A 27,611-nucleotide genomic window follows, 5' to 3' on the forward strand; every position below is an offset into this window, starting at 1 on the left:
GCTAGATGACAACATTCATCCTTCTTGACCACTGATCGTGCTGACGGGAATTGGGAGTCCCAACAGCATCTGGAGGGCACAATCTTCCCCACCCCATATTAAATCAAACTTTACATTTTTACGTTTCATCCAAGCAAAGTCATCCTAACAAGGGGAGGTCTTCTGCCAAGCTTTGGTGGAGAAACCCTTTTGCTTAAATCTGTGTGTGTGTGTCGTCATCCCCTACACTCCCTAGAGCAAGAGTTCAGAGGGTCAGGCCACTTCTGTGTGCAGGAAGGCATTGCTGAGATTTTCAAAGCAGAAGCCAGTGATCAGTGATCATTTTCTCTTGTTTTCATGCAGCTGTCTCTCAGGAATGCAATCTTTTGCAGTGGAATTTGGCATCCCTGAGATCCAGAAGAGAGGAAACCAGCAAGTATTTCTGCCAGATGGACTGGAATGCACAGGGGGTGGGGGGAAAACTAGGTCTGCTTAAACAGAAATATCACTTAAACATGGAACTGGATTCTTAAATCATTATTGCAAGATTAAACGGTCAATGCAAAAGCAAACCGAAGACCAGCCCAGACATGATGGGGTCATCATTCAAATCACCCCTATGAAGTGTGGTATCTTAGAATAAAAACACAAAGAGGAGGTGCTGGACCCTCTCCCTTTGGATCACAGCAGTTGGTTGCTCCAGCAAATTTACTTTATTCCTGGCACTAGTACTAGAAGTGACCTGAAAACATAATAAAACAGCCTACCCAGGGCTTGTAAAGACATTAGTCTTTTGGGGCCTGGGCAGAGCTTGTCTGAGGCCTGGGGTAGGAGTCTTGTTAGAATAAAGTTAAAAACACAAACAAAAAAGCAGTTGGCCCCTGGCAGGGGCGCCTGACCAGCTTAGCCCTTTGAGGCCTAAGGCAAGTGTAACTCACTGCCTCCCCTTCTCATGGACCAATTTGCAAATACTTGTGTACATTCCCACAGTGGACTTCTGGTTCCCGGAATTAAGGGAGTGCAAACCGAGTGGTGTGGACACCAACACAGTACAAATACATCCCATCAAGGACCACCCAATAGTGCAGATGGGAAACCATTGAGATAACAGTTCAATTCTCATGCATGGGCAAAGGCAAGCTCAGGAAAACGACCCATGTGCATGACCCATGTGTATATTAACTCTCTGATGTGTACACAGTCTAAACGTAGATGATGATGTTGTGTTTCTCCATTAGTTGCGCACTGAGAACAAAAATGTCAAGTAAGAAATGTGCGTTCCACATTGTGCTTCACAATTCAAATAAAAAAGTGGCACGTGCTGAGACAAGGCCTACTGCAGAGACTGGGGAGTTCAGCTGTTTGTCAGGGACCAAAAATGTCAATACTTCCAGTTTAAGGGAGCCCGAAGGTTCCTAAAATCCTACAGCTGAGGTGTATTTTGCAAGGGAAAGCAAAAATGCAGGTACAGTGGTACCTCGGGTTAAGTACTTAATTTGTTCCGGAAGTCCATTCTTAACCTGAAACTATTCTTAACCTGAAGCACCACTTTAGCTAATGGGGCCTCCCACTGCCGCTGCACCACTGGAGCACGATTTCTGTTCTCATCCTGAAGCAAAGTTCTTAACCTGAAGCACTATTTCTGGGTTAGCGGAGTCTGTAACCTGAAGCGTATGTAGCCCAAGGTACCACTGTACATAGTTATGGAGGTGCATGTGTCTTGGCCTATGATTTTGTTGCTGATAGTATTTAAATTGTTATTTTTAAGTACCTAAACACTGCTTTTTATATTAAATTAAATGGAAGGCAATCCCTTCCCATAGGCGTACAATCTATATGAATGCAGATTCATCACTGGGCATCAGCGATCTACAACCTGCACTGCAGAGTTAGTAATTCTAGTCTGCACACTTGAATCTCAGAGATTTCTATCTCTCTCTATAAAGTCCAAAGGTCACTGGTAAGAGAAGAAAAGTTCTGATCAAAGTCTTATACGAAAGCTTGTTATCTGCTGGTCGGTAAGCTGAGACTGATTATGTCATGAACAACAACACAAGGACCAAGGACCGGGAACGCAGGGCAGCCTTAAGACTTGAAGGTGTGATACGAAGAGCAAAGTCAGGTGCTGGACTTTCCTTCATTGAAAGTTGTTAAACAGAGATTGTATCTTAATCTGTCCCATGGTTCCCTGGAATGAGGGCTGACTGTTAAAACCACTCTGAAAATTGTATCTCTGTGAGGGGAGCTACAGACCTCGCAACAACTCTCAGCACCCTTAACAAAGTATACCTCCCATAATTCTTCAGAGGAAGCCATGACTGCTGAGAGTGGTATCATCATGCTTTATAGGGAGAATAGCAGGGTTCCAGATGAGCCAAGGAGCTAAATGAGAGAAGAAGAATTCTGGCATGCAGCCTCTCAATGCATCAAGGAATATAAAGAGAGGCTTATCAATCTCTGGACTGCCACCAGAAAACAACTCAGCCCAGACTTGGTACTTCAAGGGCAGCGATTTACAAAAAGCTTTTCACAGTGATGGGGGCAGGGGGGGTTTGCTAAAAACATAGAAGCTGGGCTCAGTAAAAAAAGAAGTTGGCAACCCTAGTTGTGAATGACACAGGGACATTCAGCAGGCCTCATACTTGCAAGCTCTAAAACTACCTATAAAAGTAGGCAGGGCCTGTTCTTGTAGCTCTGCAGCCAGCAGAAACTGGAAAGACTAAAGCATCGTCTTCCCCTCAAAGTCTCTTTCCCCAGTGGCCAAAAAGAAGCAACAAAAAACAGACACCAGGGAATGGATGGATTGCATCACATGGCCATTCAAATAGCAGCACTGCTATTAAGTAAAGTTGCTTCCAGCAACCTAACCAGGCAACGGGAATTGCATTACACAATCATTTCATAACAGGGCATGTTTACGAGTTCTCCGTGTGCACCACTGTCTTCCATTAGAAAATCTAAACTGGTATTCGTCCCCCTCGTGCAAACTGGGTTTCGAAAAATTACCTTTGCTTGGGCAACGGTACTTGCCGCAGTTATTGTAGGAGCAGCAAGCAAGCAGAATGCAGGAAAAGAAAATAAACATTGGGCTTAGACAGGAGGAGGAAACAGAAAAGTGATTAAACATTTGCATTACTAGGGCTCTGCAAATGCTGCTACAGGGACGTGCCCCAAGTACTGTGTATAAAACAGGCAAATATCCAAATGATTCTCTGCCTAAGTAGGCAAATAAACTGAGAGGGAAGATAGAAAACTCTCCAAATTGTTTGCAGTCAGACAGAAGCAGCATTTTTTTAGATCCTGGGGTTTGCACATTAATATCCTATATACTCTCCCTTTCCTTTCCAGCAGATCACGAGGTAAACCAAAGCACGGCAGATTCTTTCTTACATTCTGCTTTTGCCTTGCTCAGCTGTATCCTTGAACTGTGCTAATGCCTATTGAACGCAGCTGGGCTTTTGACACAAAGGTTAAGGCTGCATATAGACTCCCAAGAACAAACCATTGTTTTACATTTCTGCGCACGTATTCTCCCCAACTTCCACTGTACTTTCTCCCAAGTTAAGTGCATGCAGGATTGTAGCTTAATTTGCTTCTGAAACCCTAAACGCAGGAGTGTGACTTACCCCCTGCCTATCAAATGCCAAGAGGAACCTATGAATGTCTTGTAACTCATTTACTTAGCAGCCTGTCAAGACTCAAGCCTACTTACTGTGGGATCACTCTGAACCTGTGGGACCTTAGTGGTATCAGGCAGGGATTCCGCCTGCACACCAGAGATGGGGATCATGTGGCCCTCCAGATGTTGCTGAATGACTTCCCCATCACCCCAACATCTGGAGAGCCACTGATTCCTGTGGTACACCCTTTTTTGGTCAAAAGAGTGAATTGCAGGATAAACCTGCAAATAATTATCTTGAACAGTATTTGGATAGAGTAGGAAAAAACTAAAAGTAGATGCTCTTTTTCCTGAACAAGCTAGCGATATTAAAGCTTTCGCTTGAATCTTGTATAGCAGAAAAGAAAAGACCGCTGGCTTGCAGCTGATTTCTGCTGCAGAGAGAGTTCCTTTTCTTCCTGCTTTGGCAGGAGCAGGCTCTGACTCCGTCGTCCACCATGAGCGGTGATGTCATTGCTCATAAGGAACACCTGTTCCACGTGTGCTGCACTCAAGACACAGGCCCAGCATTTATAAGAAGGGCAGACGCTCTGATCTGTCTTTCACACATGTAATCTAGGCAGAGGACCCTGCTGCGCATGGAACGCGATAAAATTGTGCAAAGGAGGATGGGTAAAGGAACAGAATGATTCGGTGTTCTGAATCCAGCGCAAGTCCCTCTGGAGAGGCAGCCTTTACTCCCAGGTGGCCAATTCACTCCTGACCTTAAGGCATTATCATATTTTTTTGACTGCAAATGGCTATACACATTTTGATTTGTGATGCTACTATGCATTCTCTTTTATCCACAAATTCCAGTTTGTCTAGCAATTTATAATTTTTACACCACCGAGCCAGCTGTGGCTGTAATATATTGCATGTTGCAGCCCCTTGCCGTCATTTTGGAAGCAGTTCAGTTTCCCCAAGGATGCAGCAACGAGGCAAAAATGCAGCTTCTGCCAGAGATTAAAGCAACTTAATTCACACAAAGAAACAAAACTAGGTTTTTAGGTTATCATCCTCAATGACAAAGAGGGAGTCACTAGGACTCCTTGGATCATTGTTAGCAGAGAGGCACTCTCACAACGGAAACAAAAATGCTTTTTTCCTCTGTGAAAATGACTGGGAGAGCGCAAGATTTGTCAATACAATTCTGATGCAATGCATGGGCTAGTTTTGGAATGTAAGATGGTGTACAAAGGACAGTCTCACATCTGTTGCTCCACACTCTCTTGCCCCTGACACCCCCTCCCCACAATGCAGCCCTCAAACCGGAAATGGTCCCTTCCTGCTTTAAGGGGATGTAGTATGCTTGCATGTGCTGTTTATGCAGACACACATTGTGCCCTTCTGCAAGAGCCCTGCGTGGACCAGCCTGCCAAGTGTCAGGGCTGAGAAACTGCTGGTTTGGTCACATCATTGCAAGTGTCCCTTCTGGCATAGCAAGGCAACCGTTCACCTGGAGATGAGTGAGTAAAGAAAGGAAATCATAGAGTGGGGATGGGAAAGAGGCATGATCAGAGGTTCAAGGACATATTCCAGCCAGGCAAAAACACTTGGGGAAGTAGACTGGAAGAGTTTCAAGGGACTAGGTGGAAAGGGCCACATTCATTCTCTGGACCTGAGATTCCCCAGCTGCAGGGTAGAAGCCAAACCTACTGCCTGCTGCAGATGAACGCAGTCATTTAAAAAGGGGGCGGCTCCTTTCTACAAGGCCCCATCCTGGGTTCCTTTCGTTGGGCATACTAGACGTGCTTAGACATTTGGCTGAATACACAAAAGGTGAAAGCAGGGGTGCATGAGAGCCCTGTCCTCAATGTCTCTGCATGCATTGCACCACCCGCCCCCAACCCTGGACCGTCCCGGTGTTCGCTTTAACATAAAACCCTACATGCATTTGGGAATCCCGATAAAGCAAGAGTGCCTTTCATTTCAGAGAAGTCTCGTGCTCAAGTGAACACAAAGAGGCCTTCCCTATGCAATGAATAGATTGGAGGTGGCTGGGATGACTCGCATCAGGACAGTTATGTTTGCCCCACCCCCATGTGCCCCCTGAAGATACCTACTGCAATTGTTGCAATAAATGTTGAGAACTGGCTTTTATAGGTAGCCCTGGGAAACATGAAACAGGAACTGTATTCCATCTTTGGTGGACATGTTCAACAACCCAGGGGTTTGGGCAGGCAGAGTTTGGGTTCGTTTCAAATGTTACAGCCCAGATTGTAATACTGTTGGCCTTCTATCTGTTCCAGGGGGGCAGAAAGGGGAAATTATTCACAAGGAACTTGGGCAGAGATAGCAGGCAACTAGAAGGCTGAAGACTTTACAATTAAGGACTGGATCACCAGGGTTTGGCAACTAGCCTTGGATTAAAAAAAAAAAAACTTACCTGGCATTGCAGTGCTATGTGAACAGTGACTAAGGACCAATTTGTGGCTAAGTGGCTGCCCGTCATCAGGCAAACAGGATCTCTAAAATTGTTTCTACCACACAATGACTTTTGGGACTGGTTTATGCCTGCAAGCTAGATAAAGGCAGACTGACTTCTGGAATGATTGACCTCAATTCTGGGAGGAAGAGAAGAATCGACCCAGTACTTCAAAGTTCATTTTAATTGCTGGGGGTTATATGCATAAACGGCAGTGGAGGACAGAGGTGCCTGGCGTTCTCTTGTCCATGGGGTCACGAAGAGTCGGACACGACTAAACGACTAAACAACAACATATGCATAAACAGTGCCAACATATTTTTAAATAAGAACCATGGCCATTTAATGCAAACAATCATGTACGCACCTGACACCTGCACTCTACAGCTGTGCCAGTTTCCTCTGCAGATTGCTGCTGCTGCTGCACCAGTGGCACCTGCATTCTGGTGCGACAAAATACCCTTGTATGTAGACAAATTCATGGGGGCAAAGTCTATTGGTAGCATTTTGAACTGAGCTCAGAAATAAGACCCAGTGGATATATTTTAGTAGCGGTGAGGTATCGTTCTCAGAGATGCAAGTTGACCCTCAAGGAATTGTCTTCTGAGCTAACAGCTGTTTCTGAGTATTCTTCAGGGGTAGCTCCTTGCTTGCATTGCAGTAGCCTAACATGAATGTTACCAGGGCAACTGCAGCTACGTCCACAAAAAAAGTCGGATCACCAGCCTCGGCTGGTAAAGGTGCTCTATGCCACTGTAGTCAGCTGGGCTTCTGGTGACAAAGCTGGATCCAAGAGCACCACCAAACTGGGAACCTGAACCTTTAGAAGAGGGATTCTCAACACAGCGCCCTTCAGATATGGGGGACTCCCACTCCCATCATCCTTGAACATTGACCATGTTGGCAGGGGCTTATGGTTTGCAGCATCTGGAAGGTGCCACGCTGGCTACTCTTGCTTTTGAGGGAATGAAATCGCCACTTATCATTACCGAAATAAGGAATCTATAAATTCTTGTTTAGTAGCTACTGCTTGGAGAAGCCAAGTGTGAAATAGTTTTATTCTTGTGAATAAGGTTTTCTTACTTTTTGCAGTCCTTTACTCCTAAATGAAAGCTAGTTTTAAGAAGGGAGCTGGCTAAGGGAGCTGGGCATGTTTAGCCTGGAGAAGAGGAGGTTAAGGGGTGATATGATAGCCATGTTCAAATATATAAAAGGATGTCACATAGAGGAGGGAGAAAGGTTGTTTTCTGCTGCTCCAGAGAAGCGGACACGGAGCAATGGATCCAAACTACAAGAAAGAAGATTCCACCTAAACATTAGGAAGAACTTCCTGACAGTAAGAGCTGTTTGACAGTGGAATTTGCTGCCAAGGAGTGTGGTGGAGTCTCCTTCTTTGGAGGCCTTTAAGCAGAGGCTTGACAATCATATGTCAGGAGTGCTTTGATGGTGTTTCCTGCTTGGCAGGGGGTTGGACTCGATGGCCCTTGTGGTCTCTTCCAACTCTATGATTCTAAGAAATGAGGTGCAGAGGAATCCTGCTTTTTGTTACCAGGCCTGCCACTACAATTCAACATAAACCTTGGAAAAGGAGGCTATTGTTCTGCCCCAAAGGAAATCTTGTCAAGGCTTGTATCACGCGTAAGTGCACAAGCTCTGAAACAATTCGACACATTCCTAATTATATCAGTTACCCACTCCTAGACAATAAAAAGAATGGGTTGCAGATAGGATTGATGTTTAAATCTCTCTCCTGTAGGAAAGGTGAGTGTTTGGCAGCTAATCCCTGGCTGAAGGCCTCCCTCTGGTGGCTGCTTTGCAGGGAACACCCTGAAAGCACATGGTTTTTTCCACCATAATTATTAGGGAGCACTAGAGCAGGCATGGGCAGAAGGTAGATTGGGATGTATTGGTAAGAGCTCTGGTGGTTTACTTCAAATCAATCAGAGCTCTTACTAGTATACCCGCAATGTATCTGGCACAGGTTTCTGGCTCCCATGGGTCTAAAAATACCAACTAAAAAGATTCCTCCCTCCTGCCCGCCCCCAAATCTGAAATTGGTTCTTGTATCAATCACAAATTCATAGGACGACCAATTTGCACATAAAAATGCTGTATGTTGCCTACTCTAGCCTAAACGACCTGATTTGATACTTTAAATTAATGAAGTCTTCTAACATATCGGTCTTCAACTCGTGAGTCAGGTGGGACCCACTACTCTAAGGAGGGGAAATTGTGGCTCTCCTTTACCATGATGGCTGGGGCTGATGGGAGTTGGAATTTAATAATATGCAGAAGGCCACAGATTCCAACCCCTGATCTACAGTTTGGATCCAAAGATAAACTTTAGGTATTCCCAAAAGTTGGGAAAAGTTCAGAAAAAAGAAACCAAAATCATCATCATCATCATCCACTGAATTTCATCTGAGGATCACAGGGTGGTTTGCAATATAAAAACATGAAAACACATAACATACAAATAAAACTTAGTAGAAAAACTATAATTATTTTTTTTTAAGAATCCCCGTTCCCTCCCCAATCTGTGTGTATTGTAAAGGGTGGGGAGGAATTGAAGCATTAAGGTCCCAGTGCTGCACACGACTACTTGGGAGTAAGCCATGCAGGAGATATGAGTTCTCTCTACACATCAGCAGGGTCCCAGGATCTGCCTTGCTGTTTTGTGTCTCTCCCCTCCCTAGCTTGGTTCATACAAGGACGTAAAACCATCCTGTGACAAAGACTGTCATCACAAAGCAAATGAGAAACTGTATTCATTCAGGTTGGTGTTTATTTTTTGTAAGGACATTCCAGGTTAGGATTAGCAATAAGGACATCATGCTAATGGGAGTGAAAAATTATTCTGAGAAGACACTATTTAAAGTAAGTTTCAATTCATTCTGGGGGCGGGGGGAATCTTTCTTCCTGTGAAGTTTCTGTTAAAAATCAGTGACAGTTATATTACTAAATATCAAAGTGAAAAGGATTTACAAATTTAGTTCTGCTTTTAAAATTGTTGCAACGCATACAGTTTTAACCAGAATTAACCAGCAATTTTACATCTAATATTCCAATATAATAATCCAACTTGCCATTTAAACCAAAGTGGAAAATAGTGATTGTAAATGAAAATGTACATTTTACTGCTTTGTGGAAACTGTGTTCAAGGTCTGCTGTATACAGTTTTTTTGCACATGCTGCCTATAAGGCAGTTCAAACACCTGTAGATAACCGTTACACAAGTGAAAAAAGCTCTATGTAATATACTGTCATCTACTCTTCAGAAGCCAACGGGAAAATTGTTGTGTAAAAACACTTTCATTATAAAACAAAATGAACTTAAGTTAGATTGAGACAAGAAAACCTAGAGCCTGCAGACAACATACGATTTCTTCACGTGTGTAAATAAAGAGGGAAGGAGCTCCTTAACATGCTGTCCTCTGCTCTACAAATGCGAGGAAGTAGAGAAGCAAAGCTTCAAGGTATAAGGATTGGAGCCATCTGCAAGATAAAAGGGAAACTGTTAAGAATGTCACTTTGGATGGTTTCGTGCCTTATGTCAGCCTGTTTGTCTGAGAAAAGATGTCTTTAAGCAAGTGTTTACTGTGAAAAACTGCTACTAAAATACTAGAATCTATTTCTAGCACGCAAGTGCATAATGCATCAAAACTCAACCAAACCTTTCCCCTAGAAAGAAAATACTGTCTTTCTAAGAAACCAGTTCCATGGCTTTATAGGGTGTTGTTCCCATGGCCTCCATCACAGTTGCACTTCTGATGCAGAAGTGTCACACAATCAGACCATTTAAATAGCATGATCGTCTTGATGGGAAACACAGTTTTCTCCTAATACATCTATTGCTGTTGTGGTCACTGCATGGTATGTGGGCACACAAATTAACCAAGTTGCTATTGGATATTACCTGTGACATCACTCACAAAGAATTGCTACTAGATACAGAGCTTGTAAATCAAGGCCTCTGCTCTTACTTTCACTTTAGGGCAGAGAAAGTTACCAGTTACCATTTTACATGTTTTCTTCATTGTCCTTCGCAGACAGAGGCCAGTGTTGCCCACAACACCCGATCATCATTCATGGCATACTGGTTGAACACCACTGGTGTAGTGGATTGTTTTATTGCACACAGTCTTGGTATTATATTAGTGAGATGGCATATAAATTCTTTAAAATAAATCAATAAAACCCTTTAAGAAAGTTTCAATACAGTGACTTACTAGGGACTCTTATCTGGTAGTGATTAAGTACTGTAAGGGCTTCCACTGCATCTGTCTTGCATTCCCACTCCAACAGACCAGAAAGCGTTTTGGCTGAAGCTGTCAAAACAAGAGTTTAAAATGTTTGCTTCACACCACCATCGGTAAGTTAGGTTTCTTTGAGCACTTAAATAAAGTCAAATATTCACTTACGCTTTGGGTCAAATACTTTGTATTTGATAAAAGACAGAACTTCATGATCATCACACAGCTGGAACAATAAAGTGAAAATATGTTCATTAAACATCAACAATCTAATTCTAGAGGATGTCACTTAAGAGCCGCAGAAACTGGCGATTTCTGGGATAAGGAGGACACTTGGCACAAAATGGTTGATTAACTTACGTTTAAAGCATCTAAGCATCTAAGATAGCAGCAGGGAACCTCCAGCCTGCAGAGCTCATTAGGTCCAGCATGGGCCCCACTCTCTAGTGCACCCAAGTGTTCTGTTTTGAAGTGGTCTGCATGAAAATAGCTTGCTAAAACGAGTTTTTTTTCTTCCATTTTAGCAAGCAGTTTCAGTATAAATGGTGTCATGCTACTGAAGCAAAGCACACTTCCACTGCCAATCAGCTGAATGGCAGTGGGAGAGCACCTTCAAAAGGAACTGCACCATGAGCGGAAAATGGTTTGCCTTTAAACCGCTTGCCAAAATGGTTTTCCCCTCCTATGATAAGGCAACAAGTCTCTTTGAAGGTGCATTCCAACCAGATTCAGCCAATCGGTGCTGGGAATTCACCTTAAAATGAGATTGCTATAACTGTCCATCAGCTGATCAGTGGTTACATCCATCCCCTTTTTACTTTGATAGACATCACATGTCATATTATTGGCTGGTGTGTGCTTCCACCCACCTATGAAAACTGGCCTGTAGTGAGTGTAGTAGAAGAAGAGGAGGAGTTTGGATTTGATATCCTGCCTTTCACTCCCTTTAAGGAGTCTCAAAGCGGCTAACATTCTCCTTTCCCTTCCTCCCCCACAACAAACACTCTGTAAGGTGAGTGTGAGAGACTTCAGAGAAGTGTGACTAGCCCAAGGTCACCCAGCAGCTGCATGTGGAGGAGCGGAGACGCGAACCCAGTTCCCCAGATTACGAGACTACCGCTCTTAACCACTACACCACACTGGCTCTCTGTAGCTGCAAGATCCAGCTCACTGGCCAGATCCAGTTCCCCATCCCTGATCTAAGATATAAAAAATGGAGTCTACTTTAAGGGGGTTAATAAATACTGACATCTGAAACCTAAATTACACTTTAACAGCTATGACTCCTGCTGCTTCCTACCTTTACAAAGCTCTCTTCAGTCACACACAGTGGAACATTATAGTAATGCAACACACAGGATGGTGGTTGAATGATATTCTTGGAAGCTTGACCCGCACTGGTAAAGCGATTGTTCTTGCTCATTGCAAAGTCTTTGTAACTGCTTGTCCCATCTTCCAGCTCGAATATCTGACTAGGAACAACTGAATGCTGTTTGGATACACTACAAATAAAGAGTACATATTTAAGAACAACTTTGGGGAGTGTAAAAAAAAAGGAGGGGATCTTTTTTATGGAATTCACAAAGCAAATTTCTTAACATACAAAATATGAACTCAAAGGTATAATCAACATTTCACTTGTATGTCTCACTTTAGTGAGTGACATTTGTCAAGTTATTGAAGAATATCAAATATAGAAGTATTTACACTAATGAAGTGTTATAACAAAGTTTACTCTTTACATATAAGAACAGTATTCTTTTAAAAAACCCACTTTATTCAGCAGCATTTTTAGTATTATACACTGCTAGACAACTTACACATTAAAGATATGCTTTAGCTTTAGTAGTAAGATGAAATGCACACATACCAAACATTAAGTCTCTTCCCAAATAATTTGACGTTATTGAGATGCGTGACTGCTCTTTCAACAGCATATTCATCACCCATTTCCACTAAAGCTGTGCCTGGAATAGTCTTCATAAACTTCACCTGCAGGGTTGTTGGGGGTTTTTTTTGGAAGAAAAAGACAATACAGTTTAAAGGATGGTAACTCAGGACATTTTCCAATTTGGTTGGAATATGCATAGCTCCGGTTTCTCTTCACAGTAATTGCTCATTATTCTTTTAAGTTTAAGAATGGCTGGGGAAACCCAGCCAGGTGGGCGGGGTATAAATAATAAAATTATATTATTTTTATTTATTTATTATTATGTGCCTAGACTTTTTCTTTTACCTTTTCAATATTTCCGTACAAGCAGAACAAGTTGAAAACTCTTGAGCAGTTCATCTTTTGCTGGTGCAATCCACTAACCATGACAACTGAACCCGAGGGGTTCCCCCCATGCATGTAAGATGAGGAGGCCTGGGGAAGTGGGTAAGCAACAAGTTCTGGAGTATCCCGAGATGCCATTCGGTATCGGCTCGGTAATGGTAACAGTGGACCATGCGATCCTAAAGAGAAAGTACTGTCTAGTTAATTTGGTTGGGAAAAGTTTTATTTGATCTGATACGAAGATTAAAGCTGCCAAGTTTCAGAAGTTGCCAGTTTTACCCATCTCCCCCCCCTTTCCCTCCCAATGTCTCAACAAATGAAACTGATTTGTAAAAATGTTACATGGGGAAAAAAATATAAACGAGAGAGAGACATTGCACACACTTTTGTAAATCAAGAAAATATTTAATAAAAAGAAGAAGAAGCAGCTGCCAGTTTTAGGTTTTGCTGTAATGGGCTATGCAGATTTAGCATCAGCTACTGAAACATTGTTTATCTAAACAAGAATGTTAACTCAAGCAACCAGAGTATACCATATTTTTCCATGTATAAGATGATTTTTGCTTTAAAAATTTGTAGGCAAAAATTTGGGGTGGTCTTATACACGGATAACGAATGCAGAGGGGGGCAGTCGGTTGTTCAGTTGAGTAACACAGGATAAACAGCTAAAGCCACAAGCCAGAATTTAGAATAAAGGACTCCACTGTTCTGATTTCAATGAGCTTCAGCACACCTAAGTGTTAGATGGTGGTGTAAGTGTGCTACTGCAAGTTTCAACCTCAGTTTTAGAAGTGATTTATGTGTGCAATATGAGAAGTATTAAGAAATGTTTCATTTTCTACTGTGACAAAGTTAGCTGCAATTTACAAAAAAATCTTGTTTGTTCACAGAATGACAACTTGATTTATAGTAAGCTGTGTAAAAAAATGTACTGGCATTTAAAAATAAAAATGAGATCATGAAAAACTGGTAATAAATGGATGCACCATGTAGCCATAACAGAATGCAAACTCAATACATCTTTATACCTAAGTGCACTAGGGCATGAGAAAGGCTCCCTACCCAAGGACGACCTACTGTGGGCCACATGCCGGTCATGGGCAGGGCCAGATACAACAGTGGGTGGAGCGACAAATGTAAATTTTAACTCTGTACAGTAGGCTTGTTTCTACACAGCCTCCCACACCTCTGTCAGCCCTCCAGCCAAGAAAGAGGCATCATCAGAGTTCAAGGACATATTCTAGCCAGATATAAACATGCAAGGTGCAAAGCAAAGCCAGTGAGGGGAGTGGCCTGGCCAGAGTTCTGGGGATAAATTAAACAGGCCTGGAGAGCCAAATCTGACCCCTGGGCATGGGGTTCCCCACCCTGCACTAAGGCAAAGCAAGCTGGTTCAGGGGGCACAATGAGGGCAGCTAGACAAATGTGGGAACTGGTGCCTGAACAGTGAAGCAAGACATTTACAACTGTATTGGCCTATTTTCCAACTTAACCTATAACAGGAAGCCATATAACTTACCATAGCCATCATGCCTAAAGGATGAAGGGTGTTCTCCCAAAATAGCTTGCCTCTGGCGGCCTTTCCCTCTATCTAAAGGGGGGAAAAGCATTATTAAACAAAAGCAACTCCTGCTTAAAGATAGTGGAACTTCACCAGTAAGGACAGAGGGGAGTATTTTCTGGTTAAGAACCCTGCTGGATCAGAGCAAAGGTCCAATAGTGGCCAGCCTGATACATCCACGTTACTTTTAAGATGTTCTTTGCATACTGTAAACTAACTGTTTTAAGCTGATTTGCTCCAGCACAAAACACAGTTGTCAGATACCAAAACTATTGTTCACTTGAGAATATTGTTTTTGAAAAGATTTGACATTTTAAACCTAAGAAGCCTGGACAATTCTCTTAACATCACACAATACAGCAGAGAACAAATTGCCTATAACTCTCATAAAAACAAGTTCTAAATGCAGTACAATCAAAGGACAGTACCTGAATCACACTATTAGCTTCAACAGCAACACATTTTCAAAGTGGGCTTCTTTCAAGAAGTTTCAGCATAAGCCAACAAAAACCTGTATTACATGGTTTCATGATCAGTAAACAGAGAGTACCATATTTGTGTACATACATAATCATATCAACAACTTATGATCTGGGGAAGTGCTGTGAAGACTATACATTACTATACTACTAATACAGTCTATTGTATAATTGCAATGCTGAAAAATTGCACTATTATAATCACTTTTAACAAGGAAACATTCTTTCAACAAGCCGCATTTTATACAAGAATGTAAAGTTAACCAAGGGGTCAACAGTACTGGATAAAAGCAGTACACCAACCTAAAGTAATTATTTGCAATAATCAAGTAAAACTGCATTACAAGAACAAGCAAGTTAGCTTTAACTTTCACTGCTTCTTTTCATTAGGCAATCTGAAGTTCCAATACCTCAACTGATTGTGCAATGGGAAATGAGAAATATCCAGCTGAAGTCGCAAGCAGTTCTATCTCAGTGTGGATAATGCACAATATTTCAAGTTTGTTTCCGATGTTTGAGACTGCTAAAACAACCTAATTCAAGGAATTAGACAGTCGTATAATAATTTGATTTTGATAGTGGGAGAGTAAAGAGAGGTTGTGGCACCGAGAACACAAACCCTTTACTAGAAAGCAACTTCCTCAGATTTCAGCATGTGCTATCCGACATGGAAGTGCTATTCATCTCACATATTAGCCATATCATTCAGCCCTGAAATTACATAAGACAACAGGATTTTTGTACAACGGAAGTAGCAAATATCAGCCACCAGAATTACATGTTTGAGTAAAATGCAATGGCAGTCTTCAGCTTGGGAAATGAAAAATTTCATTTCAAACTGCCACGTTCTGAAGATCAGTGGGTACCCTTGAGCAAAACCAATCTTTTCCACCTGACATACCTAACAGAAAAGCCTAGGATGCAAAATGTAAAATAAATAAATTAATACAGCCATCAGTTAAAATCTCCTGCTTTAAATTTTAAACACTAAACTGGGGCACAGTTTCCAGTCTGAAGAAACCAGAACCGAAGCGTGTTTTGTAAAGAACCTTCTCCCTGAAGCCAGAATCTTGCAGACTGGTTGGCCGTGGGGAGAGGAACAGACAACAACCTAAGAGGAATGGTTTGAAGAATGCATGTAAAGCAGCCCATCACAAGGACACTTTTGTGGAGACCACTCTTGTTAAGAATGCCAAGAAACTCAGTGAGTACTACATCGCAAGCTGATGAAGCTACTCATTCCTTATCATTCAGTATGCTGTTCACAACACTAAAAGGAAATGTCTCAAGCACACCCTGTGCTGCATTATTACGGCTATTGCTGATAACAGATTCTATACATTGTTTAACTCTCATAACTGCAATCCTGTTTGGAGAAAGGACTATCTATCTCTGTTCCCCTCCATCACTTCTTGTCTAGGACAAGGATGGGGTATCTATGGCCCTCTGGATGTTGTTTGACTACAACTCCTATCTTCCCTGACTACAGGCAATGCTGCTGGTGGTTGATGGGACTTGGAGTCCAACACAATCTGGAGGACTACAGATTCCCTAGAAAATGAGCTATGAACAGTATATTCAGCTCTCTTTCTGCATGAAGCTCTACTTGAGTACAAAATAAAAAGTGTGCAAACTGGATATAAAGAGCCACACAACTTATTCCCTATGTCCAAGGGAATGTTACACTACTCCCCCCGCAAAAGAGGAGCCCCTCCACTACATGGCAACCGGGAACACTTTCAAAAGCAGTTTGCAATAGGACATGGAATTTGCTGGTGAAATTAAAAAAAAAATCCCAATGAAGATTGCCACACACTTGGAAGCACCTACTTTGTTTTCTTCCAATATTTCTCATTTCTCATCGTTTAATATTCTGGGGTAAGGCACTGTTCATAAATGCTGTGTGAACTGCATGCCTGCCAGTTGCTTGAATAGCATCCATTTATTTCAGAAAATTAACACCTGAATTGCCCAAGGTAACTCAGTGACTTCCCAGTTTGGTAGTTTGGGGAAGGAGGAATGTAAGCTTTTAATATAACATACTGCAGGTGGACAATCTGCTAACCAATACTGCAGCCCCCTTATTAACCTTTTACAAACACTTAATTCTGCATGTCCAAGCCCTAACCTTTAAATAATACATTTTTACAAGCCAAAGCACTACCAGTAAAAACAACCTTTCAGCAACGATTAAAAGGAAAGTTGAAACCTTCACTATGTTTAAAATTTAGAAGATACTCTACCTTGGTAAGGTTAAGTTCCCACCTCCATGTTATAAATGCCTAGATTTTCAAAAGGTACATTACAGCAGATTATACACAAATCATTCAGTTACAAAGAACATTTACAGAAGTCAAACTACATAGCTTTTTTTTAACATTTCCATGCAGTTGTTATTCAAACTAGCCTTTGCAGTAAAAATGCTTAGACAAATTAGACTTTGTGTCAAATACTGGTGCTTGAGGGGACTTGACAGCATACAGCAAAATTTCAATTAATCTTTAAAGTAAGTGAAGTCCTTTAGAAAGCATTTACACTGGAAAACCTAACTTCAATTTTCTCTTACATAAGAAAGAAAGTTACCGCAATGTACAGGAGAGAAACAAGAGTTTGGATCTTCCATTTTATGCTGTTTCATTCTACAACGGTAATTTTAAAGGGACATAAGACTGGAAACACATGCAAACTGGTTTAGAATGGGTACAGTCTACCATGGTATTTTCGTGCCATGCAAACCAGAAGTGCTGTAAGTGGTCCTCCTTGATATGCTTGTGGTGATGGTGCATGCAGTATGCAGTCAAGGTGAGTTGCAAGTCTGAGGTTTTTCAGAGGGCCTGTTGATGATGCCGATGTGGTGCATGATGAAGTGTAGAGTCAGCCTGCTGGAGTCCTCTATCCTTCTTAATGCCTTGTCCAACAAATGAGGAAAATCCTTCCCGTGGAGAAGCAGTGTGCAAGTTTGTAGTTTGTAAGGAAAGTCTGCATCAGTGTCCTCTCCTCCAAAGAGTGAGAGCTGCTTGGAGAAATGCAAGTCCTTGTACTGCAAACATGCTTGCATGTGTGGGCTCCGTGTTAAATAGATCAAAAGGAACCAGCAGGGGGCAATAATGTTGAATTATTCTTTTCCAGGATTACAAGTCAGGATGCCTATTACAAGAGCTGCATCAGAAATACCTGGCTTGAAGTGACTAACACATTAGACAAGCTAACTGCATATATGTATATATTTAAAGGCACATTTAGTACAGTTACCAAAACACTTACCTCGTCTGCCCAAATATGGTTTAGTGTAGTCCCAACTATCATTGTCATTTCGAATGACATTAAGTCGAGTTGGCTGTTAAAAGAGAAACAAACAGCAAGTCTTAATCATTGCTTTTCTCCCAAAAAACAGTTTAGAAGCTGAAGAAAGTATGATCATTACCCTTGCGTATTCAATTTTTAGTGTACAACATCCTGCATATATATCTGCGCCGTTGAGTGCTGCTTTTGCCTTCTGAGCACAAAGAACTGATTCAAACTTGATTTTATGTTAAGGATTGTTATTTAAATCGGTGCCCCCCACCAAGAAAACAAGGAGCCATAAGTTAAGCTAATTTAGACCACAAAACAATAGATCTAGAAGTTGCTCAAGGCTCTTTAATTACACATATAGAAACACCAATTTTATGTATGAGTCAATGACTAATACATGAAGGACATGAAATCAACAGCAACCCTATCGGTTTAAATTGTATATATGACCTTTTCAAATAAGTACGGTAATTTCCAAAATGTGTTCAACTTTAAAACAGGACTAGTATATGAGCAGTGTGCTTGCTATGAGCACTACATTAAAATCTTTACATTGTCAAATATGAACAGATATGGGGTGGAAAACCCGTGGCCCTCCAGCAAATGTTAGATTTCCTCTAGTCAGTAACTGCAGTCAGCATGGCCAGTGATGGGGCATGACTGGAGCAGCACTCGAACACTATCTAGAGATCCAGTGTGGTGTAGTGGTTAAGAGCGGTAGTCTCGTAATCTGGGGAACCAGGTTCGCGTCTCCGCTCCTCCACATGCAGCTGCTGGGTTACCTTGGGCCAGTCACACTTCTTTGAAGTCTCTCAGCCCCACTCACCTCACAGAGTGTTTGTTGTGAGAGAGGAAGGGAAAGGAGATTGTTAGCCGCTTTGAGACTCCTGAAGGGGAGTGAAAGGCGGGATATCAAATCCAAACTCTTCTTCTTCTTCTTCTTCTTCTAGAGGATCACAAGCTCTCCACCCCCAGTTTAGGTAATAGTCTACACTGCCCTCACCATGGGATAAAAGCAAGAGGGTGGATGATATGCAGAGATGAGTTCACTAGTTCTCTAGCACAGTTGTTTGCTTGACAGGATTAACATGAGAGGAATACTTCCCCTTATTGAGGCCACTGTGAAATCCCTAGAACATAATCTTCAGAACATATACACAAAGGTCACCACAAAAAGGATATTCAACCATGGCTTGTATTCCGTTCCTCTTGAATATGACAATACGCTGTACCTTTCCCACAGGGTTGCACACTGTATACAAAACGTCCTACAGAAGAATGAGGGAAATATTCAGATACCGTGTTTGAAGCTTTACTAGGCAAATACTATTCAAAATGTTATTAGCACACAAGAACAAAATTCCCTCCTTTAAGCAGGTAAAGTCTGGACCTAATGTTTTTTTTTTTTTAGAGGAAGTCACTTGTGTACTAAACATAGATCAAGAAATTTATCCCAGTGACAGATACATAACTGCATAGAGAATTCAAGGATATGATAACTGTAAGAGAAAAGTAGAGAAACGTTCTAGCTATAGTTTCATCATCAAAACAGTAAGCCTAAATTCAGTTTTATCTCTATGTGCTTCAAATAACTACTAAGATTTTCAAAGTTTTTGTGTCCTTAAATAATTTTTAACTTATACTGTATACCATTTATAAATTGGGAATAAGCAGAATATAAACAATGGGAAAGGCTCACTCAAATGTAGCCACTAAAACCCAAGACCTTAAAAATACCAGTGAACGTAAGAATTTTACCAAAGTGCTAGGGTAATGCTATTCATTACACAAAGATAGTATGACTCTATGAATCATGGTGCATACACAACTGCCCTATAGAATAATGCCTACATGTTTAAAAGAAGGGTGATCTGGGACAAGCTACAAATATACTAGTTTATAGAATATTGCATTGAGTTTTTGTCTTTGAATAATTTGACTAAATTAAAGACATTTTTAAAATACTATACTATAATTTAAAACTGTATCATATTATTTCCGTTAAGACAAGTACAACTAAAGTGTACAAATCAGGAACCAATGACAAGTAAAATCGGAATACAGTGGTACCTCGGGTTACATACGATTCAGGTCACAGACTCTGCTAACCCCGAAATAGTGCTTCAGGTTAAGAACTTTGCTTGAGGATAAGAACAGAAATCATGCTCCAGCGGGGTGGCGGCAGCAGGAGGCCCCATTAGCTAAAGTGGTGCTTCAGGTTAAGAACAGTTTCAGGTTAAGAACAGACCTTTGGAACGAATTAAGTACTTAACCCGAGGTACCACTGTAATGTAAAGAAATATAAGTGATTGGCAGTTCCAAGCAAAAACATAAGTAGTGAGATGTTGCTGAATAGTAAGCAATTTCATTGTCTTCTTTTTTCCTTCCTATTACGGGATGGTTGAGTACAAAAACATTCACCACAAACTTTAGATTAGAACCAAACAATTATCTAGCCAAAGTAACTCTTCTGCTGCACAGATCTCTGTTGAATGAAATATCCTCCCCAACTGTTTGTCTGCAGTGTATGACCTCGTTGACACTCAACACAAAGCCAAACCATAGCTTAGCATGAGAATCTTTATCTCAGGGTCATGGGTTTGAGCCCCATGTTGGGCAAAAGTATCCTGCATTCCAGTGGTTGGACTAGATGATCCTTGTGGTCTCTTTCAACACTACGATTCTATGAATAAGCTAATATACAGAGGCCTGTATAGAAGACTGTAGCCGCTTTGCTTCCCTTCTGGTTGTTCTGCTGCTGCTGAGTTGTTCAAACATGGGTTCATGGTTTAGTCCTCCCAGACAAGCTGCAACCTATAGAACAGTGCTTGGTTACAGCTTGTGGTTTGTCTAGGGAGCACTAAACTACAAACCCAGGTTTGGATGACAGGACGAGCAAAACCATGGCATAGAGAGGAAGCAATACAGCCACAGCCACAATCTCCTCTCTGGGAGTCTGCATATTTGCTCATTCATGCTAAGCTGTGGTTCAGATTAACATTCAGTGGAAACAAGGGGTCTGAGAGTTTATCAGAGCAAGATAGGAGATAGAAAGAAAACTCTTCCAAAAGGAAAATATCATGCATTGAAGTCGCTTAAAGTTATGCTTAAGATGAAGACATACCACTGTAATCGGATAAAGAGGGTTCTGAATTGATAAGAGCAGAACTTTGTTCCCACCCGAGGGGTCGTCTGTGTTTCCAGGACGGGTAATTCTTTTGCTTGTAGAGTAATTGAAAAAGGCTTGTTGCCCAGCTATATATACCGGTTCATCTGCTGCAAATGTCACACATTTTTTGGCACTTTCAATATCCTCAAATTCTACCAAAGCCTGGCGTTTAAATGGCATCATCATCACATAGCTGCAGGAAAAACAATAACCGTTAATGCGCCATCATTTAAGGCCATCATTAAATCATTAAGTTACAACTGATCTTTAAAAACTTTACAATAACAATTACTATTGCAAACTCAAAGAAAATCTCCTACATTTCTTAAAATCCATGGAAGTTTGTTTGAAATCTACAGCACATGTGTCCATGTAACAATAGGCCAAGTTGGTAGCCAAGGTATATAAATATCTAATGTAGAAGCACAGAAATAGAGTGTTCTCTTACCCAGCTTCCATATGGAGATGAGCACAATGATCTGCCTCGGAATTAACTTCTGAAAGATTTGGTAATTCCAAGGCTTGAGGCTTATGCTTCAATTTACGAGTACCAGTACAGGCCTTGAAGAAATCATTTTAAAATGCATTACGAAGTTCATTTCGAGTCACTGAAAATATAATATATAGTAAACATACCATATGGTTCCAAATTTTTCAAGCGCCTCCACAAGATCTGCCTCCACAACTGATTCACAGAGCCCTCGGACATGGACCACAGGAGAAACAGAAACTTTGTGATGACTTCCACCAGCATCCTAGCAAAAGAGAGCAATAGGCTTTATTTTTCCAATTTCAATATAAAAAAAAAGTATTATAGATGTTTAACTGACAAAGTACTATCAAGTTTATACTCGCCAAAATGTAACCCTAGTCTAAACTAGAAACTGTAATTAGCATTAACTTTGCTTAATTTAACAAGCCAGCTTCAGAAACCATGACATGTTAACATAGTTAACGTTAATTACCGTATTTTTTGCACCATAACACTCACTTTTTTCCTCCTAGAAAGTAAGGGGAAATGTCTGTGCGTGTTATGGAGGAAATGCCTACGGGTGGCATGCCTACGGATTTTCCTCCTCTAAAAACTACGTGCGTGTTATGGTCGGGTGCGTGTTATAGAGCGAAAAATACGGTATGTTACACCAGAAAACAAACTGCAGCTGAAGGAAAGCAAAACTTTCCAAACTCCTCCATCCCAAGGCTCACCCCTGCTTATAGCACAAAACCACACGTTTAGCATAATGTGTCATAGGTAGTTTGAAAGTCCATGACTGTAAGGCTGTAAACCTATACCTTTAAGCCCTATCAATTTCAACAGGACTTTTGAATAGATATTCATAGGACTGAGCTGTAGGAGTTTGAGCTTTTCCAGATGAGGAAAAAGCCCTGAATTTTATTCTTAGTGCTTGAGTAGTACTGGTCAAGACCTAGTTCCCATAGTCCATCCTAGCATTCAAAACTCCCATTGTTCTAGGCACATTTTGCAGCAAGGAATTTCATTTGCACGAGCAGTTTCTGACCTCCAGGCACAGTACTGCGTCTAAGATTCAGATTAAAACTGCAGAGTGGAAGGAAAGGAGGACTTTTTTCTGCCTCCCCATATCCAGTCATACTCTGAAGACTAGAGAAGAGACCCTCTTAAGAATATTAGGGGGGCAGGTAGGGGAAACGTGGCTGTCTTTTTTGCAGTCTTCAGATGAGGACTAGACCATGTGAAAAATGAGTGTAAGATTTTAGCTGCACTTCAGTCATTTTCAGCTTTGTATTCTTGTTATTAAAAAAGTGCACCTAAACATTCTGCTGTTGTGTCTGTAACCTAGGTTTAAGGAGTCATTTAGCTCATAGCGTTCATATCCCAGTTTCTAACACTGGGCCATCCCCATAACATGCATGGTAAGTAGAACAGTATCAATACTGGAAGAGATGGCTTGCTTTTCGTTTTAAAGTATCAGAGAAGACGTACACTCCTGCCGAGGGAGAGGACATATGCTCCAAAGCAGTATGTACAAAAAACCCCAAATTAACAATGGTAACATTTAAAGAGAGGGCAGGCATACCTAGCAATCTAATTTTGAAGGACTGCAAAATCTGCTCCACAAGTACTCACTAGAGTAGGAGGAAGAATCATTTTAAGCTTGATGGTTGCATTCCCTAACTTTTGGGGACCACATGTCTGCAGTGGGCAGTGAATTGCGCCCTCTCTCACACACACTAACAGAGCAATTATGCTTGAATAAGGATCCTCTTGGCTCCAATGGGTGAACTGGGGTTTGTTAGGGGAATTGCATGACAGAGAGGGGAGGGTTAACCCTTCCATATCCAGGTATAAACTCACCCACCCCAAAAACCATATCTGAACAGCAATCAGGCTTAGAAAAAGGCTTCCATTGGTCCTTTCTGTAGATAACAATGGAAAACTCATAACTTTCATTTCACAAGGAGTATTTTGAATAACTGTCAAGTTATTCAATGACAGTAGTAGCAGCAAATAATTTTAATTCTGTACTTCTCAGACCAAGAAGGTATCCCAAAACATCCATCCAACATAAATCATTTTAAATTAGCCATCTCTCTCCACATCATAACCTGCTGATTTATCTGAAACATACTACATATCCTTGCATGCTACCCCATTCTCTGAGCAGTGTAAGATTCCAGGTGCTTACCCAGGGTTCATGTTTCTTTTGGAATGAGGGACAGCGGAGACCAAGGTGACTTTATGATATATGGTTTATTAACACATATATACAACCTGAGCATGTATGTGATGGAGGGGTTCACAACATTAACACCCCAAGAGGGTCTTGCTTCTTCCATAGCCACCAGGTTGGATTCCAGGAGAAATCAGGTATGGCGCTCTCTCTCTCTCTCTGCTTTTGCAGCCTGCAGCTTTGCTTCCAGCTTCTAGCTCATGTAACTCAACTCTCTACTCTGACCCTTTTTATTTTTAACTAACAGGCAGTTGAGGGAGGAAGGCCTACCCATTTGTCCTCTGACACAGAGCCACTCCCTTTGTTACCTTAAGGACCCATACTTAGAGGGCCACTATCAGGCTGGCCTGGATATTCCAGCAAATGAATGTACTGGATACAGGAATTAGAAGAGGGGCTGAAGCATACAGCCTACTTCTCCCACCCCAAACTCATAACAATATAAAATTAAAACGCTAGTACTGTATTCTCTTTTCTTGTTCATGAATTTTCCTATAAGCATGGACTCTAACCCAGGCAGATGTTATATAGACCACAAGAGGCACACCTTCCAAAGAAATAACACTGCATCATAATGGCCAGGGCTCTATAGCAAACAAACTAAGCAGAATGATCATAATCAAGCCTTAGCTTCCTGAACAAGATGGCACAAATCTCAGGAGCTGAACATAACTAATCAATAGTGAAATATGCAATGCTGTCTGAATTTCTAAAATTAAATACTCATAACAGCAATTTTATTTATATGTAACAGATGCCAACCAAACCTTTTGTAAAAATATGGACAGTAGGGGGAAGGATGTAGAGCCTTGATGTTTTTATGAAGGGAGCTCTTGGATATTGTAATATATAACAAAATTCTATTAACATCTTTCTTAAACCCCAATTATAGTGCAAAACTGAATTGTCCCAATCTGAGATAAACTTGGCAAATGTTTTTGCATGATCTTAGCCAAACAGAATATGAACAAAATGGGAATGGCAATATGTAGTGAAGCAGCTTCAGAGATCACCTGACTTTGTAGCATAAAGTGGAATCAACTTATAAAGAAAATTTATCTCCATTTAACATACTGCAAAGGGAGGTTGTAATGATAAATGAAAAAGTACCTTGTGTACTAGCAGCTATAATAGCACTACATGTTTCTCAATACATGCGTCTTCTTGCTTTAGGCTTTGAAGACTGAAAATTCCACACTTAGTTTTACTAATAACAGTACAATAACGGATTTTTATAGTAACAGTACAAATGTTCAAAACGGATTAATTTATTTGTGCTGCCTTGGTTGTACATGGGGAAATGGGAGTTTAAATTTGGCTGTGAAGAATTCAGACAATAACAGACATCAAATAAGTGCCCAACAAATTGGATTATTTCAATGTTATTTATCAATTAATAAAAATGTGCTAATCCAAATGATTCAAATGCAACTATCCTGCCCCTAACAGAGGTTTATCCTACAATACTGGATTTTCCCCTAAAGATACAGGTCCAGTCTGTTCTTAAGAATGTCCAAGCTTCCACAATCTCCTTAGGTTTATTTGTTCCAACTGCTGATCAACTGTTTAATAAAGGACAAAAGCCCTCTGGCTCTTTTCTCTGTAGTGTAGTTCCTATGCTTGACGGGTATGACGCACACACAGAGAGAACAAATACATTCCCTGCCAAACGCTGCAGGGCTCTCTATGAAAAAAGCAATGGACGCCAGAGCCCCTCCAATGAAACATACTATTCTTTATTGCAAGGAAAGGACACAGATGGTCATCATTCCCTGTACCCTGTGCACACAGCTTACTTATCTCATTAAGGGATGAAAACATGTGAATATGTACACATATGGAGGAAAGGAGGTTGCAATACTCATTTTCCACCCACAATTCTCCCTCCCCGCATTTCGGGGGGGGGATGTAAGCCGAAGTTATAAATACAACGCAATTCAGGGATGTAAGAACAAACTGCCTTCAGAAAAGTGAACAATGGAAAACACACCTCCCTCTCCCCGTTGTTTTATTAGAGGAAGCCAAGAGATTTATTTTTTTTTTGCCTCCCGCACAATAAATCCTTTGATGGACAAAAGCGGAGCTACGCATCCTCAGTCGGCTTGTGGCAAACCCCACGATGCAAAGGGGTCTCTCCGGCTCATTAAATCTTCTTCTTCCACAAGTTGACATTGAAAAAAACACACAAAACTGTCGCACCTTAAAATGTCGTTTACCATAACAGTCTAATCCTTCTGGAACATGCCCAGTTCTCTTCCCACATGCACGCTTATTATTATTATTATTCATTTTTTACACCGCCGTTCACCCCAGGATCTCAAGGAGGTTAACAATATGAAAACACGAAAATGCGTAAGGCTAATAAGGAAGAAAACTTAGTAGAAAAACTTGGGATTCTCCTGCTTATGATTTTTTTGTATAAAAACCCTCTTCACTTTGCGGGTAGAAGCATACACACGCTACACACGCCTACTTGGGAGTAAGGCGCGCAGGAGATATACTCCCGAGTAGGCGCACCTCGGCTCGGGCTGACTAGGTTCTTCTCCACCCGCCGTTCGCTCCCAGCGCGTCGGGACTATAAGAGGCCGGCCCTGCTTACCCCTCCGGAGAAGCCCCCGGCGCGAGGGGCGGCCTTCTCCCTGCGGCTCTCGCCCTCCTCAGCCCCGTACTCGATCTCGCCCTCCTCGGCGGCGGCGCTGGGCTTCAGCCGCTTGGCCTGGCTCTCGTAGGCGCCGTCCTCCTCCTCCTCGTACTGCTCCCCAGAAGACGGAGAGGACATGGTGGCGGTGAGGGAGGCTACGGGACTCTCGGGGCTCCGCAAGTGGCGCGCAAAGACAGGCGAAGAGACGGAAAAGGCCCGCGCCGGTGATGCTCGCGAGCGATTCTCCTCACAGAAGACCGCCGCTATAACGCACGCAAAGGGGCGGGGAACGGAGGGCGGGAAGGGCAGCGCAGGTCCTGTCCTGCGATTGGAGAGACCTGTAAGCTGGAAGTCCGTGATTGGCTAACGGAGAAGCTTCTCAGGAGCTCGGGGACACGCGACTGGACAAATGAGACGCCCGTCACGGCTAGATGAAAACGCTGCTCTCCCTTCCACCACCCCCGTATGTCTCTCTCTATCCCTCTCTCGACCCCACCTCCCGTTCCAGAATCTGCCGCTGGATTCCCTTTATTCCTGGACTGGAGAGAGAAGCGCGAGGGAGACGTAGCCGCGCGCGCATGCGTGCTCTCGCCGTTACTATAGCCAACGGTCGCAACGTGCGCGCGCTGCGGTGAAGGCAGGCTTTGTGTATGAGCGTCTGGTGGCAAAAGACGGTACATGCCAAAGCGATGTGGAAGAGGACAACTGAGGAATGATTTGTTTTTGGAAGAGGGCAACATTTAACAGCCATCGTCGCGTTTTTTGGGTGCTGTTGGGAATAGTTCCCCAAGAAGAATGTGTTTAAGAAGTTGCCTGCGTGTTTGCGTGTGTATGTGTGTGTGTATATAGATCATCATCATCAACCTTTTATTCGACCGTCAGTCAGAAAAAAAATACATTTGTCAATACACAGTTAAAACATCCAGGAAGATTTTGGAACTTAGCCAACACTAAAATGGGCTAAACAGATATGTGTGTGTGTGTGTATATATATATTATATATTATCTTATAATTATATAATATATATAATATATTATATATATATAATCTGAGTGACCACAAGGACGTGAGCAAACTTCCAGACACGAGCAAAAATAATAATAATGGAGTGGGGGTGAGAAGGTGCTGGTTGCTGGGCAAGGTGAGAGGAAAGTCTCACTGC

The 27,611-nt window shown here is 41.8% G+C and overlaps 2 protein-coding genes across 12 annotated transcripts in view; one reads left to right on the top strand and one right to left on the bottom strand.

Moving 5' to 3' along the window:
* Window positions 1-5,191, top strand: part of LOC309365897 (uncharacterized protein) — a 37,663-nt gene extending 32,472 nt beyond the window's left edge. For 9 of the 10 annotated variants that reach the window (XR_014166261.1, XR_014166262.1, XR_014166263.1 and 6 more), the window contains 2 exons: window positions 343-1,452; window positions 1,681-2,342. Coding sequence is in view for 1 of the 10 variants with exons in the window: in XM_081904500.1 (XP_081760626.1) it covers window positions 343-390 (48 nt within the window). In the remaining 9 variants the exon portion in view is untranslated. Of the gene's footprint in view, window positions 1-342; window positions 1,453-1,680; window positions 2,343-3,327 lie in introns of those variants that run through there. The other variant, XM_081904500.1, reaches the window with a different exon arrangement.
* Window positions 5,192-8,832: 3,641 nt separating this feature from the next.
* On the bottom strand, window positions 8,833-26,732 carry LOC309366578 (heterogeneous nuclear ribonucleoprotein L-like). 2 transcript variants are annotated; one of them, XM_081905261.1, is made up of 13 exons: window positions 26,407-26,732; window positions 21,733-21,851; window positions 21,052-21,289; window positions 19,110-19,195; window positions 18,058-18,154; window positions 17,898-17,970; window positions 14,113-14,184; window positions 12,555-12,772; window positions 12,189-12,310; window positions 11,619-11,820; window positions 10,487-10,544; window positions 10,295-10,393; window positions 8,833-9,560 (listed from the first exon to the last, which is right to left on the bottom strand). In XM_081905261.1, the coding sequence occupies exons 1-13, from the start codon at window positions 26,584-26,586 to the stop codon at window positions 9,505-9,507; spliced, it is 1,620 nt and encodes a 539-aa protein (XP_081761387.1). In that variant the 5' UTR covers window positions 26,587-26,732; the 3' UTR covers window positions 8,833-9,504. The 2 variants fall into 2 exon arrangements, with proteins under 2 accessions (XP_081761387.1, XP_081761386.1); XM_081905260.1 differs by having other exon boundaries at window positions 18,058-18,143; window positions 19,099-19,195.
* Window positions 26,733-27,611: the final 879 nt, after the last annotated feature.

This window comes from Podarcis melisellensis, assembly GCF_964234715.1.
Source record: "Podarcis melisellensis genome assembly, chromosome: 3".
Taxonomy (NCBI): Eukaryota; Metazoa; Chordata; class Lepidosauria; order Squamata; family Lacertidae; genus Podarcis; species Podarcis melisellensis.